Source organism: Chionomys nivalis, chromosome 15 (genome assembly GCF_950005125.1).
Source record: "Chionomys nivalis chromosome 15, mChiNiv1.1, whole genome shotgun sequence".
In the NCBI taxonomy this organism is placed as follows: Eukaryota; Metazoa; Chordata; class Mammalia; order Rodentia; family Cricetidae; genus Chionomys; species Chionomys nivalis.
In genome coordinates, this window is record NC_080100.1 from 27247577 (window position 1) to 27267002 (window position 19426).

Genomic DNA, 19426 nt, shown 5'->3' on the forward strand with positions numbered 1-19426 from the left:
ATTCATCCAACAATCCCATACCGCCAAATGCTTACTCTACCCCGGAGACAGAATGTCAGCTTCTGGGGTTAGAGCCTTGAGAAGGCCTGGCCCTGGGCCCTGTGTAGTTCTGAGAGGTTAGAGGAAATAAGTGTGAGCCTGTAATTAGCACAGCAAGATGTGCTAAGTGGTGTCTGTATAATATGTGATGAGAACACAGAAGATTAAGGATCCGCCTGTTGACAAAGAAAGAGGGAAGAGAGAGTCTAGGTGAAGGGAGAGTGTAATACAGAAGGCGAAAAGTAGATGAAAGCAAAAGAAAAACAGAGCTGGAAAACACACTAAGAAATGGAGATCCTGAGGTATCCTCCTCAGAGCAAATGGGCTGTGCACTGGAGGCAGAAGTAGGAGGAGGACCTGATCGTGATCTGCCTTGAAGGACTTCACCCTGAAGGACAGGAGATGCTTCAGCTGACAGGTAACAGGCTAGATAATGAACTCAGGAAGGGGGGGTGTGAATTAAAAGGCTTGACACAGTCCAACAATGGTGAGCATCTGAACTCAGGTGGAGACCACAGGAATAGAGAAGAGAGGGTAAATCTAGAGCACTGGGGAGATGGTGCATCATAAGACGTGTTACCCTGATGCAGACACAAACCCTGCACAATTTCAGCTTTCACAGTGGAACCTAACAGAAGAGTGAGCTGGGGGAAATGGATCTAAGAGCCACTAGAGACATCCCACATGTTTTGACAAGCAAAGGTGTTAAGTATGGTAGCCTGTGTGACAAACCACTCTCTGTTCCCAACCTTATCAGTGCTCATTCCAGCTCACATGGTTCCCTCCTAATTCAAAGCCTCTCACCTCCCCTTCCCATGGCATCCTGCACACCGTATCCCTCAAGGTATATAGATAACAAAAAAACTGTCTATTATTCAATAATCTTTGCTTCTTACCCACCAGAGGCATACGAGTATCTATGTCATTTATATTTAGTATCTGTGGTGGTTTGAAGGAAAATGGAGTGGCGCTATTAGGAGGTTTTGTTGAAGAAGCTGTGGCCTTGTTGGAGGAAGCGTGTCACTATGGGGCAGACTTTGAAGTCTCCTTCGCTCAAGCTTCACTCAGTGTGGCACTCAGTCTACTTCCTGTTGCCTGTACTATCAGCTCCAGCACCATGTCTGCCGGCACCTCCATGTCCCACCATGACGGTAATGGACTAATCCTCTGAAACTGTAAGCTGCCACCTCAATTAAACTCCTATATAAGAGTTACGGTGCTGATCGTGTCTCTTCAGAGCAACAGAAACCCTGACTAAGACAGTATCTTTCTTCCAAAAGAAAATTAAAGGCTAGTAAACATGTACTTTTCCCACGTGGAGCAGTTTCCCTTTAATGGGCTCTAATAAAATCTGTCAGTGAGTTCACACACGAGGTCAACTTCACCTAGCTTCAGACACAGAGGGAAGTCCGCAAGTCTGAGGCTTCTCATCTATCTAGTCTTCAGCTAAGTCTGGAACACAGTAAGTCAACTACTGCCCAGATGGTATCCTACTTTGAAAACTACTTTAAGTGAAAGAGGAAACGGCCTTAAAGGTTAATAACACACTTGTCCACTAGAGGTCTCCCGATTACCAAAGATGCCGGCTTTCTAGAAAGAAATGCTTTCCGTCTTCCCTTCCCTCCTGTTTTCTTTCTCCTTCCTCCTCCTCCTTCTCTTTTCCCTCACTTTCACTGCCCCTAAGGCCCAGGTCCCACGTCAGGTTATCAATTCTCCTCCAAGCTTAGCTTCTCTTTCAGCCTGCCCTGGCATGCCTGAGAGCCGCTCCCTCCTTAGAGATGGGCAGAACAAACCTAGGGAATGCAAAACTCTGCTCAATACTTAACCCCTCCCTACCAAGCCTATCAAGACATCCTGACCCCACAACCTGTTTAAGAACCAAGCCATTCCTCACTCCCTCCTCTGTCCTGCACCATCATTACCTGGGCACTGGGCACAGGAGGACCCTTGTCTGCTTCTGTCCCTACAGTGCGCCTTGAGCATGGCAGCCAAAGAGAACCACATAAAACATGGAAGCAGAACAGGATCCTGCTCTACTCAAAGCCCTGGAGAAGTATTATTTATTCAGAATAAAGCACAGAGCTCCAGAGCAGGCTGCGAGGCTATCTATCTGCATGCTTTTTATGTCTCTGGCGTCATTCCTTCCAGAACCTTCTTTGCGCACTTCTCTAACTCTCTATTGCTCTCTGTCTCCCCTAGCCACGCCAGGAATGTTCCCCTAAGGGCCTGCACACTGGCTTTCTGCTGTCTCTGAATCTCTTCTCTGCATGACTCCTGGCCCAGCCTACTTTCTTCGCGTGGGCTCGATGTTATCTCAATGCCACTCTGACCACCGCACTGATTGCTACAGCCACCGCTCTACTCAGAGGGTCCCAAGCGTCTTGCTTGCTCTTTTTCTTTCTCTCATGCCACAAAACTTTCTAAGGTGTTAGAAAATATACCCACTTTTATGCTGACTGGCTATTGTCTGTCTTTCCCAAATAGAACAGAAGGTCTGTGGCAAGGGCTCTTACCCTGCTGCTATTTTTGGTGGTGGTGGTGGTGGTAGTGGTGGTTTTGGCTTTTTTCTTTCACTTCTACATCCTAAGCACCTGTCCACCAGATGGCACCAAAGGGGACTGCAGAAATGCTTGGTGAGCACTTGCTAAAAGAATCTACTGCTGCATTCCATTGGCCTCTCCCAGCCATAACTTCTCTAACAGGAATGAACTATTCTAGGTTCATTTCTATCGCTGCGATTAAATAGCCCGACAAAATGCAACTTTGAGGGGGAATAAGCATTCATACGGTTCATAATTCCATTACCACAGGAAAGGCCAAACAGGAAATTGAATCATCATAGCCACACATCCCCAGACAAGGGCAGAAAGGAGTAAATGCACGGACCCTTGCTGGCTCTCGGCTAGCTCTCTTCTCTACATGCTTCAGGACCCCCCTGCCTAGAAAGTGGTACCACCACCATGGGCTGTGCTTTCATCCAATCAAAACAATCCCTCAAAGATATGCCCCTAGGTCAAACTGATCTAGATAATTCCTCATTAAGATTCTCTTCCCAGGCTGGGTGGTGGTCGGTGCACACCTTTAATCGCAGCACTCAGGAGGCAAAGGCAGGCGGATCTCTGAGTTTCAAGCCAGCCTGAGTTCTAGTACAGCCAGGACTATATAGAGAAATCCTGACTCGGGAAACAAACAAACAAACAAACAAACAAATAAGATTCTCCCCAGGTAATTCTAGGTGGTGTCGGGTTGACAGCAACAGTCAAAGCCGAGCAACACAATCACTCATTAGTCCCCACCTGTCCCTCTGGATCCACTTAGCTTCCAGTCTGTCTGGCATCCAGCCTACGCCTTGAACAGGCGCTCTCCTGACTTCTGCTTGGGCAGTTCTCAGGCTCTCTTCCCTTCTATATACAAAACTTCTAAACACTGGTGGCCCCCCGTGTGAGGGCCAGCAGCAATGGCGCCCCTGTTTTTATCTCCAGGGTTATTTAACGGTCATGTTGTCTTCCTTCAGCTATAATCAGTCCTTTTAAAGGAGTCCCTTTGGAAGAGTGCTCAATTACCAGTGATAATATCCAGAGCTATGACTAACAAAATCATAACCATAAACCAGCCCATGAAGGTGGATACAGCCCATCTGTTTTTGTGGATTTAAATATCCAAAGCTTCCTCCAAGCCTACAGAGTCCATTCCAACAACCAGAACATAGCCGGTCATTCATTGACTTGGAAATTTTTCTGACCACTCTTTCAGACCTCTCTGTTTATTTTTGCAACACATTACACATTTTAACTTGGCCCTATTTAAAGATGACCTTCTGTATTTGTTGATCTTGGCTCTGGGGCTGACTATGTATTTGGCCTTTGCTTTGTTTTAGGCTGGTTGTCTCCTGGCATAGCAACCAGGCAATGCCTAAGATTCTCAACAACTGGGCCAGATAAAGAGTTCATGCTTAGGCCTTGAAAACTCTACTGGATAGCTTACAACGAGAGCATGCATGTCTTTCTATAGTGTCTCTAATTCATAAACTCATCAAATACATTTGTCTGACATAACAGTAACATCCCTGATGATAAAAACAATGAGTACACTACATCCCTGTCACCTAGGAGCTCAGATACAAAGACTGAAGATGTGGACCATTGGCAAATGGGGAGCACCCCATTTCTAACAGGGAAATGAGTATGGAAGAGCCTCTGTGCCCCTGGATACTGAAGGTGATGCTGATGGACTCTCCATCAGGAGGCACTGCTTGCCATCAGAAGCCAACATTTCTCCAGCCTCAAGAAAGAAAATTCTGGATTTCATAGGACTTCAGACATTTCAGTGGTTAAAAGAACTCTAAAGCTATCTTCTTCCCTGCTCCCATATTTGTCCTTCCTCCATCTCAACCATCCCACTCCCTCAAGCTTTCCCCAACCCTCCCCTTTCCCCTTTTCTCTCCCCCTCTTCCCTTCCCTCCACCCCCCTGCTCCCAACTTTTGCTGGGCAATCTTGTCTGCTTCCAATTTCCAGGAGGATCTACATATGTTTTTCTTTGGTTTCACCTCATTACTTAGCATCTCTAGGATCGCAAACTATAGGCTCAAGGTACTTCGTTTATGGCTAGAATCCACTAATGAGTGAGTACATACCATATTCATATTTTTGGGTCTGGGTTATCTCACTCAGGAGCCATTTTGGGGTTGATAAGAGACTTGGCTCTAGAGAGATTCCCAGGTGTCACGGGAATGTCCCCAGCTAGGACCCTGGGCAGTGGAGGAAAGGGTGCCTGAACTAGCTTTGTCCCATAGTCAGAATGAATATCACCATAGAACCTTCATCTGGTGACAGATGGAAATAGAGACAGAGAGCCACATCAGAACTCCCAAGGTCCAGTTGAAGAGCAGAAGTAGGGAGAATATGAGCAAGGAAGTCAGGACCACAAGGGGTTGGTCCACCCACTGAGACAGTGTGCCTGATATAATGGGATCTCACCAAATCCAGCTGGACTGAGACTGAGTGAGCATGCGGATCAAACTGGACCATCTGAATGTGGCTGACAATTGGGGCAGACTGAGAAGCCAATGATAATGGCACTGGGATTTGTCTCTACTGCATGTACTGGCTTTTTGGGATCCTATTCTATTTATATGCATACCTTCCTAAGCCTGGATGGAGGGGGGAAGGCCTTGGACTTCCCACAGTGCAGGGTACCCAGCCCTCTCTTAGGACTGGAGAAGGAGGGGAAAGGGTGAGTGGGGGAGGGAAGTGGGAGGAAGGAAGTGGAAATTTTGAATGGTATTATTTATAAAATAATAATAAAAAAACTCTAAAGCCAGTAATCTATAGAGATGTAAACCAAAATGGATATTGCACAAAAGGCATCTACCTTCTGAAAATATTTCATTTCTGAATCTGAAATTTAAATTCTTGAAGACAGACGTGGTGGCACCTTTGATCTGAGCACTCAGGAGGCAGAGGCAGGTGGATCTCTGAGTTCAGTGCCAGCCTGGTCTACAGAGCGAGTTCTAGAACAGCCAGAACTACACAGTGAAACCCAGTCTTGAAGAAGAAGAAGAAGAAGAAGAAGAAGAAGAAGAAGAAGAAGAAGAAGAAGAAGAAGAAGAGGAGGAGGAGGAGGAGGAGGAGGAGGAGGAGGAGGAGGAGGAGGAGGAGGAGGAGGAGGAGGAGGAGGAGGAGGAGGAGGAGGAGGAGGAGGAGGAGGAGGAGGAGGAGGAAGAGGAAGAAGAAGAAGAAGAAGAAGAAGAAGAAGAAGAAGAAGCAGAAGCAGAAGCAGAAGCAGAAGCAGAAGCAGAAGCAGAAGCAGAAGCAGAAGCAGAAGCAGAAGAAGAAGAAGAAGAAGAAGAAGAAGAAGAAGAAGAAGAAGAAGAAGAAGAAGAAGAAGAAGAAGAAGAGCTTGTATAATTTTGGTTGTGAGCGCCTGGGCAGCAGAGCAGAGCTGACCCTATTGACAGGGGTAAGGGTGAACAGGCCTGAGACCACGACCATGGAAGATCTGGACCGTCCCTCATCTGCCAAATAACTAAACCCTACAGAATGCTCACAGTCAAGACAGCACGGCCAGTATCGGCTCAGTGAAGTCACCAGAGCTGTAGCTATAAAAATAGAAAAGGAACAGGGCACAGCACAAAGTCCACTTGCATTTAATTCTAGGTTTGAAGACACTGGCACACAACTAGAATGTTTATTTCAAGTGAGGGACTACTCACTGCACCTTCAATTATCCTGTACCAAACTAGTATGATGTACAAGAAATCAGAAGTACACATACTTAAGAATTATCTAATAGTATGAAGCGTCCACATATAAGCAAGGAGTCCTCTAGATCCTGTTCTTTTACATCTATAACTCAAAATACTTGTCCGGAAGAAAGTAGCATGTATATCATAATACATCCATTTTTCTTTTGGCTCTGGAGTTAAATGGTTGACATACAGTTTACTGTGAAAGCTTTGGTTCACACCAGTTTCACATTAAGTTCATCAAAAATCAATGAATTCTCAGCTTTTTCAACCTTTTAATCAACAATATCAAATATTCAAAAGAGTGATCCTAAAGCAGCCTTTATCTCATCAAGGCTAACACTTAATACGTCATACAAAAGTGTTACATAGTAACCTTCTCCGGACTGAAAGACTTCCTGCTGGAAGGAAGTTCATTAAAATGAAGAAAGTTTTAAAGAGACCTATTAAGGCCCAGGAAATAAACAAAAAGGGAGAGAGAGAGAGAGAGAGAGAGAGAGAGAGGGAGGGAGGGAGGGAGGGAGGGAGGGAGGGAGGGAGGGAGGGAGGGAGAGAGAGAGAGAGAGAGAGAGAGAGAGAGAGAAGAAAAACCTCACAAGTCTCAAGGAGTTCCTGAAATTTACCAGGTTCACTCGGCTCCTCCCACCCCAAGGTTATATTAGTAAGGACTGTTGAGAAGATTCTCCAACCTGAAGGGCTCTCTGCAAGTTAGGGAGAGCACTCCAGGGCTCCAACCTACACTGCAATGTGCTGTTGTGGATACAGCTGCCTTTGAATGGTCTATGCTCTGAAGTAACCCCTACCATATTCCTGTAAGTAACTCCAATAAACTCTCCGGTTCATCAAGCTAGATGTCAGTGGTATCATCACTCTCGTCCATCATCACTCCCCTACCTGAACGGAGGAGACATTTGTTCACACCTCCCCATGAAAAGTGTCACGAAACACAAGGTAAGCATTTTTGAGAGACTTTGACAGTCCTTACATAAAATAATGATCTCTTTCCATCACTCTCTTCCAAGATAATCTGCGCTGTTTATTCTCAAAGCCTGTAATAAGCCAGCTTGCTAATTCAAAACATCTTAAGATTCTTAAAGTCTTCATCCATATGTTGAAAGGGTGACAATGACTTACTGCTTTGCATACAAATAGCTTTTTCTGACATCACTACATGTACCAACATGCACATGCCTTTTTAAAACAATGGCTTATTATGACCACTTTGTCCTACAATCCTACTGCTAAAGTAATAGCATGTCCTTCACATCCCATCAAGACCAGCGACATCTTTGATGGTCTATATATTTCTATCTATAGCATCTGGAGGAATGATAAAATCAAAAGAAAAAACTTGAAATGGATTTCAAATTGATGTCTGACTTGCTTTATTCCTAATGGCCTATAATACCAAAGAGCATAAAAGACCATCTTTAAACTTTTTTATTCTGACTTTCTTTACAATTGTTTTACATATATTTTACATTTTTTAAAAAAATGAAAGTAAATCAGATAAAGATATAAGCCATTATTTATTTAAGGCAAGGCAAAACGAAGCATCTTTACTTATGATTATGAAACATGGCATCAAAGAGTAACTTGGTTGGGCCTGATGGCACAGGCCTGCAATTCCACCTACTTCGGAGGCTGAGTCAGAAAACTCATTAATTATAGATCTCTTTAATCCAAGCTCCCTAGGATACAGAGAAAGTCCAGGACTAGGCTGGGAGGTTTAGTGAGAAAGAAGGTTGGGATATAGCCCCAGAGGTAGAACACTTGCCTAGCATGCCCAGGGTTCTAAGTTCAATCACAGGTGCTACAAGTTAAGAAACAAAAACAAAACTATGAACTTCCATTCTTGACCTTATGATCAACTTTTCTGTTTTGTGAGAGGGGAGTCTCACTGCTTGGCACATAGATCATGCTGGTACTGAATGTATTCTCCTCTCCAAACTACTCAGTGACGGGATTGCAAGCATGTGCCACCATATCCACTTTGCCACTCTCTTCTGATGACTGAATAGATTACTCTTATAAATGGAGGCAAATTTCATTTCACTGATAGAATTTTGTATATGCTTTGATAATTTTGTACATGAATACACTATTTAGGTTATTTCTACCAACACCCCCATCCAACTTCTCCCTTCCCCTCCCCCTTGTATTTATGACCTCTTCTTCTGACTGTTACAGATACATAGATAGATGAGAGAGAGAGGGAGAGAGAGAGAGATCCTACTGAGTCCATTTGGTGTTCCTTGGGTATACACATGCTTAGGGCTGACCACTTGTGAAACTGATGAACTTTTCAGGTAACAGGTAATTTTTAAACTAGCATTTCTTTCTAGCTAATCATTTCAGAGATCCACTCACCCCGCATTGTTGCTGACTGCAGTTAGATCCTTCACTCCCGTCTTCAATAAAGCGCCTATAAGATTTTCTGGGATTCCACACAGCCCAAAACCTACAAAACCCAACAGGGAAACCATCTGTGCAGAGGTAATGCTCTTTCAAGATACATATGTTGTTATTCTCAATAAAAGAGAAAAGTCACAAAACATTTTGTTAAACATAATAAGCAAAATACACAACTATACCTTATCAGTTCACTAAAGAGCCATCAGACATATTACCAGATCTCAAAGTTTCAAACCATTACATATCACCAGACACCATTGTCAAGGCTTTGAACAAGTTAAGGCCAAATGTAATCAGTTTGTATATGACATGTGTACTATTATCCCTCTTCATAATACAAACCATACCCAGTTGTTTATTTAAGCACACATTTTTATACATCTGAGTTAGTGTATTTCATAGAACTAGAACCCTAAGCTAATAACTTTCATTTCATAGATCTTTATTTTTTTGGTTTTTCGAGACAGGGTTTCTCTGTGGTTTTGGAGCCTGTCTTGGAACTAGCTCTTGTAGACCGGGCTGGTCTCGAACTCACAGAGATCCACCTGCCTCTGCCTCCCAAGTGCTGGGATTAAAGGCGTACGCCACCACCGCCCAGCTTCATAGATCTTTAAAGTTATTCCAAGAGTGTAGGATTTAAGATGGACATTCAATAACTTCTCAATTTGAATGAATAAACAATGACCAACCGTAAAATAAGTCTTGATTTTATGTATAAGGATCAGGAAGTTAAGTGTAATTAAGTCTGAGGCAGTGATTACAAAAGACATCCCAAAGAAGTAGCAGAAACAGAATTGGGGGTGGGGGGCTCAATGACAGAGAGACCCTATGTTCTTCAGCTCAACAAATAGGGAGCAGTACAGAGTGACTGGAGCAATGGTTCTCAACCTTCCTAATGCTGCGACCCTTTAATACAGTTCCTCATGTTGTTGTGACCTCAGCCACAAAATGATTTCATTGCTACTTCATAACTGCAATTTTAATACTGTTATGAATCATAATGTCAATATCTGTGGTTTCCAATGTTCTTAGGTGACCCCTGTAAAAGGGTCACAACCCATAGGCTGAAAGCCACTGGCCTAGAGTAACTGACAAGATGAGGCATGTGTTTCAAGTTCACCAGCATTCCCAGGGATTCAGGGATCCATCTCAGCTCCCGATAAGACACTAGCACATGAACCTCCAGCTTCTCGGGTAAAATCAGGAGAAAACGGAAAGGAAACGTGCAGCAGCATCTCTCTGGAAGAGACTGGAACAGAGTGTCATGCGTGCCATGGGAAGGACAGTGAGTGAGTAAGAAGTAAATGACAGAAGAACTGGGGCTTTGAATCTCTATAGCTTTGTCACAAGACCCTCAAAAGGAAAGCCGGCGTCCCTTTACTTACCGCCAACCAGCAAGGTTGCACCATTAGGAATATCTTTGACAGCTTCCACTGGATCTGTGTAAAATTTGGTGTGGCGACGGGTACTGACAGAAAAGTAGCGGACACACCCCTGGAACGTTAAAAACATTTCCAGTGAACGATCATTTGCAGCTTCACTTTGCACAAGAAAGAAATGATTCCATATACATGTAGATACATGTGTGTGTGCATATATGTGTATCTCCATGTGATAACTTCATTAATCCTTTTAGCATCTTTGTATTTTTAATTAACAAACATAATATGTTTACGGTATATAGCATCACATTCTGATACGCGTAGACGTTACAAAATGACTAACTGGACCTTTCTAACAGGGCATCACTTCACATCACTCTTTGTGGTAAGAATATTTCACAACTGCTCCAGAGTTTTCCAGGATGGCTACCGCTACTGCTCATCACCAGGCATATAACACATTTCCTAAGTTACTTCTCTGATCAAGCTGAAATGTAGTGTCCTTTGACCAATATTTTCCCAACTCCTTCACTTTCTAACCTCTGTAATGCCATTTTACTTTGCTTCTCTGATACAATTCTATCTGTAACGAACTGGGCATTAAATGGTTTATCTTTGACAGGATGGACATGCCCTACTGACAGGTTCTCACCAGGGTCCCTTGTGATCTACATCTTCTATTACATGGCGGAAGGTCCAGCTGGGTCACACAACCACCACCCAAAAGAATAAAAATAGATAACTTGCCAGGCAGTGGTGGCGTACACCTTTTAACCCCAGCACTTGGGAGGCAGAGGAAGGTGGATCTCTGTGAGTTCAAGGACAGCCTGGTCTACAGAGAGAGTTCTAGGACAGGCTCCAAAGCTACAAAAAAAAAAAAAAAAAAAAAAAAATCAAAAGAAAATGTTTTTTAAAAAAGTAGAGAACTGGCATCATATACTGCGATATAAATCCACAATATTAGTGTCCTCAGTCACCCATCTGATAAATACTGAGAACCTACCTGCACCAAGTTCTGTGCCATTTATCTAATCCACACTATGGTAGGACTACGGCTCTCTGGGGAAGTACAGTGTGGTCAGTCCTAAGTGCTGGGAGAACTCTAAGGAGACAAGGGAGGAGCAGCACGCCAGAGGGCTCACTCCCCTGTGCCGCTATCCCAGAAGCTGAAGGCAAAGCGGCAAACTAACACTACAGGGAGGAGAACTACCTGGGCACACTACGGTCTGTAGAGGGTTTGTCACCTCCACAGTCCACATCAGACCTGGGTCCCCGTGTCAACACTGTTGAGAAGTGGTAGGACTTCCATGGAGGAGTGTGAGCCTGTGTAGAGGCATGAATGCTACCGGCTTCCTTCCTGCAGGAGCCAGCAAGTTTCTGCTCTTGCTGCACTGAACTGCTGGCTGTCAAAGCCGGGCTTTTCCTAAGTGAGGCTGCCTATCCTGCACAGCCGCTTGTCCCTCGGCTCCTCTGCAGTGTTGTAAAGCAGCACAATGCTCTCGCCAGATACAGTCACCAAACTGTGGGCTGTGGGTCTCCATCTAACTACAAGCTATATGAACTTCTTTTTTAAGTACCCAGTCTGAGGTGTCTGTTATAGTGAGCGATATGGGCCTCAAATGAGTCATCCAGCGATCATTCATGAAACCCGTTGTGAGTTATTGCCTTGTAGGCTCCATCCACAATATGGGCAAGGGAAAAGGAGGCAATCGATTCTATGGTAACTAATGGCCCATATTAACAACGCCACGCTTTATTTCCATTATGTGTTTAACCCGAAGAAAGAGGAAGTGGGGAGAATAACAGCTGAACCCTGATATACTGCCATTTTAACAAGCCTGGCTAGAAAGACACACCCACTCGACTCCCCGACAGAACTGCAGACAGCTACAACCTGAGGTGGTCAAGAACTAGCATTCTTTCTTTCCTCCAGAAAACATTTTCATTTTTTTAAGTACCTGTCAATTAGCACAAAAGATATGTAAAGAGTCCACACAGAGAAAGTCGAATGCGTGCTAAAAAGGTTGAGGTGACACACATGGTCACATGACTTTTGTCCCTTTACGTTTCTATTTTGGTCATGGTCAGGTGAGGAGCTTGAGCACTGCCCAAAGCCTGGGACACAAGCAGAGGGAAGGACAAGGACTCTGAAGGACTTAACCACAAAGAAGTTTCTTCCTTTCCTGTTCTCACAAGTAAGGTTTTATTTGCTTCTGTTTTAAACACACACACACACACACACACACACGATAGGGGGGGTGGAGTTGGTTTGGGTCTCAGAAATAAAATGAAAGATTGAATACACACATGCTGGCCCTGTAATTCCAGCACAGAGGAGGCTGACGCAGAATGATTGCTTCCCTGAACTACGTAACAAGTTACAGGTTAGCCTGGGAAACAAACAGCATACGATTCAGTCTCAAAAAACAAGACCAGAGGGCTAGAGAGGGGGCTTAATGGGTAAGAGCATCTGCTGCTCTTGCCAAGAACCAATGTTGGGCAGCTCACACTGCTTGTAACTCCAGCTCCAGAGGATATGATGCTTCTAGCCTATGCTGACATAAATACACACAGACACATACACACACAAACACAATTTTAAAAAAATCTTTTTAAAAAACCCCAAAAGTTTCATAGATTGAATATGTAGGACATAAGAGTATTCCACACTAAACTTGTGGATGCAATGTACTCAAAGCTTTGGTAAAGACTGAGTGGCAGTCTTGGGCCCTAGCTTCCTGTCACATGGTCCTTCCACCACAATGTATTTTCTAGAAATCCTCTATTGCTCTGCCTGCCTTGTTATTTACACACAACAAATCTTTATGAGAGTCCTGTTCTGTAATGTGTAACTCTGCTGTCTTTATCTCTGTCTCAGAATAAAGAGTCCAGGCCTCAGCAGGATCCAGAAGAAAATGAAAGAATTCATCTACACCCAGACAGGCTGAAAGGTGAGGTCACCTTGAAATGCTTCTCCGTAGAATTCCACAGAGAGCCTGCAGAAGGAAGATTCAGTTCCCCTGTGTACCCCAAAAGCCTTCAAAGCACAGAGCCACAGGGCACAAACCCCATCCCTTTGTAGGGGCTGATAATTAGTATCGTCACAGCACTAATTACCATCAGCACTAATTACGCAGCAGCTTTTCCCACTCTGAAAAAAAAGAAAGAAAGAAAAGAAGGAAAAAGAGAAAGGAAAGAAACCTGTCAGAAATATTTTAGAAAAGGTGGAAGTGGTTCTAGAGATGAAGTTCAGTAGCAAAATGCTTTCCTAGTAAGCAAAGGACCCTGGGTTCAAACTGATGTGGGAAGTTATATGAATGTACCCATACAACCAAAATTCAAAATTCAGTAAGGTAGGCTGGAGAGATGGCTTGCAGATAGTATGTTCATGAGACCATCAGGTGGCGCTCACAACTGTCTAGTCTGTCACTGTAGTTCTGAGGGATCCAAAGTCTGTCATTGTAGTTCCAAGGGATGCTCAGCAGGAACACATGCATGCATGTGGTGCATACAAACTCATGAGGACATACAGAGACATACATAAAAGTAAAATCTTAAAAACAAACACTAAAGTAACATATTTCCAGGGAATGTAATATGAGCCTTAAATCATAAAGAACTTCATAAGCATTTGATTTTTTCATTATTCATATGAATTAATATTTGTCAATGTATGCTTTATTAGCATTTAATATTTATGTACCATTTACTAAGAAATCAACTTTTTGTGGTTTTTCAAGACAGGGTTTCTCTGTAGCTTTGGAGCCTGTCCTAGAACTAGCTCTTGTAGACCGGGCTGGCCTCGAACTCACAGAGATCCACCTGCTTCTGCCTCCCGAGTGCTGGGATTAAAGGCATGCGCCACCAGAGCTAGTTCCAAGAAATCAACTTTTAATAAATCATTTTTTTGGTGTCAGAAAATTAGCCACCAATTTTGGGAGACAGTATGATCTAACGTGCCATATACTCCTGGGGTCAAAAGTACCCTTGTGTCAAATTCCAGTTCAACCAGGACTGAACGAATTTGTCAGAATCATTTAACCACTGACTGTGCCTTTGTAGAGAGGTGCTACTTTTGGTCAAAGCCAGGTGAGGAACTTGCACAGTGTCTAAAGATGAAAACTGTCCATTGTCTCCCAAGATACAGTTAGAAAAGAAGCCCTCTGTCAGACTACAGGAAATTCCTAGGGATGTCATCCACCTTTGGGAAGTGACACCTGTTTTCTATTCCCAGCTAAGACAGTAAAACCAGGCTGTCATTTATTGCAGTTTAATTTTTAACCTCACCACTCCCTGCCTGCCCTCTCCCTAACCAATGATTTCATACAGAAAATGTGTAACATGACCATCATGTTACAATTAATGTTGCAAAAAATTAATCCGTGTACTATTTCTTTAAGATTTTCAAAGCACGGGTCTTAGCTTATAATTACTTTTCCTTTCCTTCACTTGTCCATTCCTTTCATTCTTTCTTCTCCTTGACAATACCTCACTCTGTGGGTCTGGCTAGTCTCAAAGTCTATCCTTAAGCAATCCTCCTGCGTCAATCCCAAGCAGCTGGGACGGCAAACACACACTACTATCCAGCCATACATTAATCTCATTAGCAATCCTGTTTGCCGGTCTGCAAAATCGGAAATGACTTGGCAAGCCAGGAACTGGTGCAGTCAGTGGGGCACTGAGGAAACCCGATGCCCGTGGCTAACTGTACCACAGAGAATCTTCAAAACCCAAAGCCCAGGAAGCACCTTAGGGTCTGCAAAGACAGCCCCTTACTGGAGGCTTTTGACTTTGCCCTCTTCACCCGTTTCACCCCTGCTCCCCCGTTCACACTGTATCTCTGAGAGTCAAGAAATACCCAGGTCACTGGCAGTCACCCCCTAAGATTAGTCTACTGGGGGAAAAGTGTATCTCTGATAACATCTACCTTTTCTCCTCAGTAGGCAAGTCTAAAGAGGCTATTTAAGCTACCTAGTTAGCCTCTTCCTTCCAATATAGTCTATATCCTAAATGATGTTTTGAAAAAACAAACTTGCCGGGCGGTGGTGGCACACGCCTTTAATCCCAGCACTCGGGAGGCGGAGGCAGGCGGGATCTCTCTGAGTTCAAGGCCAGCCTGGTCTACAAAGGGAGTTCCAGGACAGGCTCCAAAGCTACAGAGAAACCCTGTCTCAAATAACAAAAACAAAAAAACAAACAAACAAAAAAAAAAAAAACAAAAAACTCGGTAGTGGAGGGCTTGCTCAGCACGGCCTGAACACGCCCTGGAGAGCCCCAGCAGGACACAGGCAACCCCAGCACTAGAAGCCAAAGGATCAGAATTGAAGGTCAGCCTTGGTTACACAGTGTTTGAGGCTAGCCTGGGCTTCATGAGATCATTCCTGGGGGGAAAAAAAGCTCGTGCATCAGTGCCAAATAAAGACATAAACGACTTTCGCGTTTGCACACAGTACCTAAGGGAATGTGGGGGACTTACTCTGGGGATAAGCTTCTCGTGACAAAGTACCTTATTTTCTACTCTCCTACCTTCAGCAGAACCCCATTTTGTTGTGATACTAATTTTTGGTATTAAGGGAGGAGGAACATAATGATTAGGTACTTTAATGAAAGAAACAAAATCCTTAAGAGTGGAAAATACTTCTCTGTTTAACGTTTCTCCCTTCATCCTCTCTATGTTGACCTTCATCACGTCCTTGGGCCTAACCTCTGGAGTCTTACTTACTCCACGGCTGAACCTAAACTTCATCTCATGACTTCCTTCCTAGCTGTTCACTGACACTGTTACTTCTTTCCCCGACATCTCTTTCCCTTGTCACCTAGCAGTTGAGAATTTAGTGAAATTACACTTTGGGATGAAAATACACCAAACACATTTTTAAAGTACGCTTTAGTTTTGACTGTGTTCTTTACGTTTGTATCTGGGTAGGGAAGGGATGTGTCACAGTGTCCCTGAGGAGGCGAGAGGACAACTTCCGGTTCCCTCATCTACCGTGTAAGTCCTAGAGATCAAAGATGGGTTATCAGACTTAATGAAGCGCCATTGTCTGCCAATCCGTCTCGCTGGCCCCAAACACACTTTTAAAAATATATGTAAGCATTACCTTCATGATAGAGAACTATACACCCAAGAGGTAAAGTTGTCACCTCGGTGCTGTTGAAGAAATTGTGACACAGGTCGTTGCCTACCTTCGTGTAGAAGTTTGGCAAACAGAACTGGGGAAGAGAAGTCATGGAAAGAGGCAAAGAAAACCAGTTAGGAGGAAAAGGTGAATGGGAGCATACGAGTTGGCACGAAGAGTGTGGCATCTCTGCCAAGAGGAATCGATCCATGGTCTGGGTGCATGGGTCCACTTAGTGCCTTCCAAATCAGAAACCTTGGAGGTGGCACAGCAATCAGATTTAAAAGTCTCCAGGCAACCCTGAGTCATGCTAAAGTTTCAGACAATGAACTTGCTCACTCTGGGGCGGGGGATAGAAAGAAAGAAAGAAAGAAAGAAAGAAAGAAAGAAAGAAAGAAAGAAAGAAAGAAAGAAAGAAAGAAAGAAAGAAAGAAACACTTCTTTTTCCTTTTTTAAAGCCAGACATGGTAAATAATACCTGGTAAATACATGGTAAATAATACATGGTAAATACACCTGTAATTGCAGCATTCTGCAAGCTGAAGCAAAAGTCTTCCTAGGCCTCATAGCAAGATCCTGCTTCCCAAAACAAAAACATTAAAGCATTTTTAATAACTATCTCGGTTTACCTGTTGGCCATATTTTAGCTGGAAAACGTTCAAGGTTACTTAAGCTACCCGCAGGTATCTCGTACACATATTAAACGAGTATTCTTTGACGGAGCAGTGTGTGATGTTGAGGGAGACAAAGAACCGGCCTATAACAAGGTCCCAAAGTTACACAAGTACACAAGTAATACAATTCAACAGAGTTGGGGTGCCAAGGGCTACGCCTCAAGACCAATGCAGGAGCTGGGAGAATACTCCAGACAGCCTAACTTTGAACCCTGCCACGAACTTTTAATCAGAGACAGAAAAACCCATAATTATAGCTCATCCACCTGGAGGTTTGCTGGCTTGGGAAATGGTTTAATGATTATATTGAAAGTAGGGTAGGCTAGAGGTGAATAAATTATACTCAGACAAACGTGTTCTACCAAAAGAATGTTTTTGACCTTGGTCCAAGGACATCCCTGTGTCCTGGTTTTGGCTTCTGCTCCATCACTTGCAGAAGGTCAAATTCTCTCTTAATGTCTTATTTATCTAAATCTATATGCAATTACCAAAATGCCGCCTATGAGGAATTTAATAATGCAATACTTCAGTTCTGAAGCATTCCCTAGGACATGTGGGAGAAACTTGATGACTTCTCCAGCAAGAAAATGAGCAACAGGGAAAGAAAGGGGTTCAGAGTATACACATGGTGTGCAAGAATGTGCCCTGCGCAATGCACTCTTCAGCTCAGAGCTACGATCTGAAACATCACCAAATAAAACACTTGGTGTTCTTGTTCAAAGAAGAGGTTCCTGAGCAAACTGAACCCACCGCAGTGAAGCCACTTTCCTAGAGCTGAATTTTTGTCCACCACTCAGTTCCTTGGCTCCACACTGAAACCCAACCTGAATGTGGGCTTACAGAAAAGATAGTACACCAGCAAAACCACCCACCACCCGCTGATGCACTAGGAGGGCATCTCTGGGTACTAGCTCCGGGGAGCTGTGGGAGTGCAATTGCTCAAGGTATTTTTTTAAGGACTTTGAAAATTGCATGTCTCTAATCTGGATCTGGGGGTCACCAAGTAAGCAAGGGCGGCGTTAGCAGACTGCAGCGGAGCACAGCCAGTCCTCCATCCACTTCCAACTGCTTGGCAGGCTAGGCGCCCCGTGACGGAGCGCTCCAGTCCGGGTTCCCCTTTCTACCGCCATATAGGGAAGGGGAGGATGGAGCGGCAGTCCGTCCCCGCCGCACACAGCATCCGCCCACTTGGCGGTGAACTTGAGCCAGTAGCGGTTAACCCGGTCGGGGGTTCTGGGCCTCAGCCGGCGCCGACGCCTGCAGCTCCCTCAGGTGGGGCGCAAGCCTCGGTGCGCCTCCCTTCCCCGCTCGGCTCCGTGTCTAGGGCGGAGGCCGCCACGGGGACCCTTCCCAAGGGCGTAGGCGGGGAAGTGGGTGGGGGAGGCGAGCCCCAGGGGCGCGGGCAGCCCCCAAGTCGCAGCAGCGCTGCACAGAGCCCCGACCACTTCTCCAGCGCTGCACGCCCTGCTTGCCTTCATCTCGCCCCATAGGGGAAACGGATGGAAGAAGCAAAGTCAACAGACGGACAAACAGACAGACAGACGTGTCGTGGGCGAGCCTGAAACCCCCACAGTCTCCGAGCCCGGGTCACGGCGCTGCAGATGCCCGGTCCCCGGCTGGAGGTGGAAGGGATGGGCAGGGCAGAGGACGCGCGCGCCGCTCGCGGCTCGTCCGCGCTTTTCCCGCGCGTGGCCTTCCTGTTCCCATTCGATTTACCTTGTGCCAGGCGCCCCGCGAGCTGCGGCCGGAGGTGCAGAGCCGAAGGCCGGAGGACAGGAGTTTGAGAGCCGCCATCTTCGGACCCGGGCGCGGGAGGAGGTGGAGGAGCGGAGCGCGCGGGAGTGTGTGCGAGCGCAGGTTGCCGGGGCCGCGGCGGCGTCACCGGCTCTGGAGGGAAGGGAAGGCGAGCCGGGGGGCGGGCTGGAGGCTCGACCGCCCGTCCGTGACGTCCTCGGGACCTCGGAGCGGTGCCGCCCCTTGCAGGCTGCTGGCTTGTCAAGGAGCGAGACTGGGAGGGGCCCACGGCTCCGAGTGGGAGCGCGCCACTGGCAGTGCGAGTCCCCGGGGAAGATCCCCAGGCCGGATGTGCCGGGGTTATCTGCGGGCGCCTCCGCTGCCACCGCCGCGCCACCTTAGGCTGGAGGAGGCGCTAGTGTGTGCAAGCCCCTAGCACCACGCTTGCGGTGGACCAGGGTTCCAGGTTTGAAGGGGACTGGAGGGTCTCTTGCTGAACTTGTTACTTTTCCGTCAGCCTCGGCAATGTGTACAGGTACAAAGGGTCACGGATTAAGATTTTCTCCCAGGTCTAGACAGCTCATATCCCTAACATTCCTCAAGCACCACCACCACGCTAAGTCTGGCTTTGGCCTTAAATTCCTCAGAAAACCAGCAGCGTTCTGAGTGACCCTCAAGAGATGTGACCCTCCTAACCGACAGAGGGACAAAATTAGAACTGGGCCCTTGTTCCCCCATCAGCCTAGTTTGTGTTCCAGGATTTTCCTGGCGCCGGCGTCCCAACAATCCCAGAGATTAGACAGCAGGTACAAACACAG

The 19426-nt window shown here is 45.5% G+C and overlaps 1 protein-coding gene across 1 annotated transcript in view; it reads right to left on the minus strand.

The window, feature by feature from the left end:
• The window catches only part of Oxct1 (3-oxoacid CoA-transferase 1), a 111916-nt gene extending 93065 nt beyond the window's left edge, over positions 1–18851 (minus strand). The window contains exons 1-3 of the mRNA XM_057789948.1: positions 18591–18851; positions 10085–10193; positions 8655–8745 (exon numbers count right to left, since the gene is read on the minus strand). Coding sequence (XP_057645931.1) covers positions 8655–8745; positions 10085–10193; positions 18591–18668 — 278 coding nt within the window. The 5' untranslated portion in view covers positions 18669–18851. The remainder of the gene's footprint in view (positions 1–8654; positions 8746–10084; positions 10194–18590) is intronic.
• Positions 18852–19426: the final 575 nt, after the last annotated feature.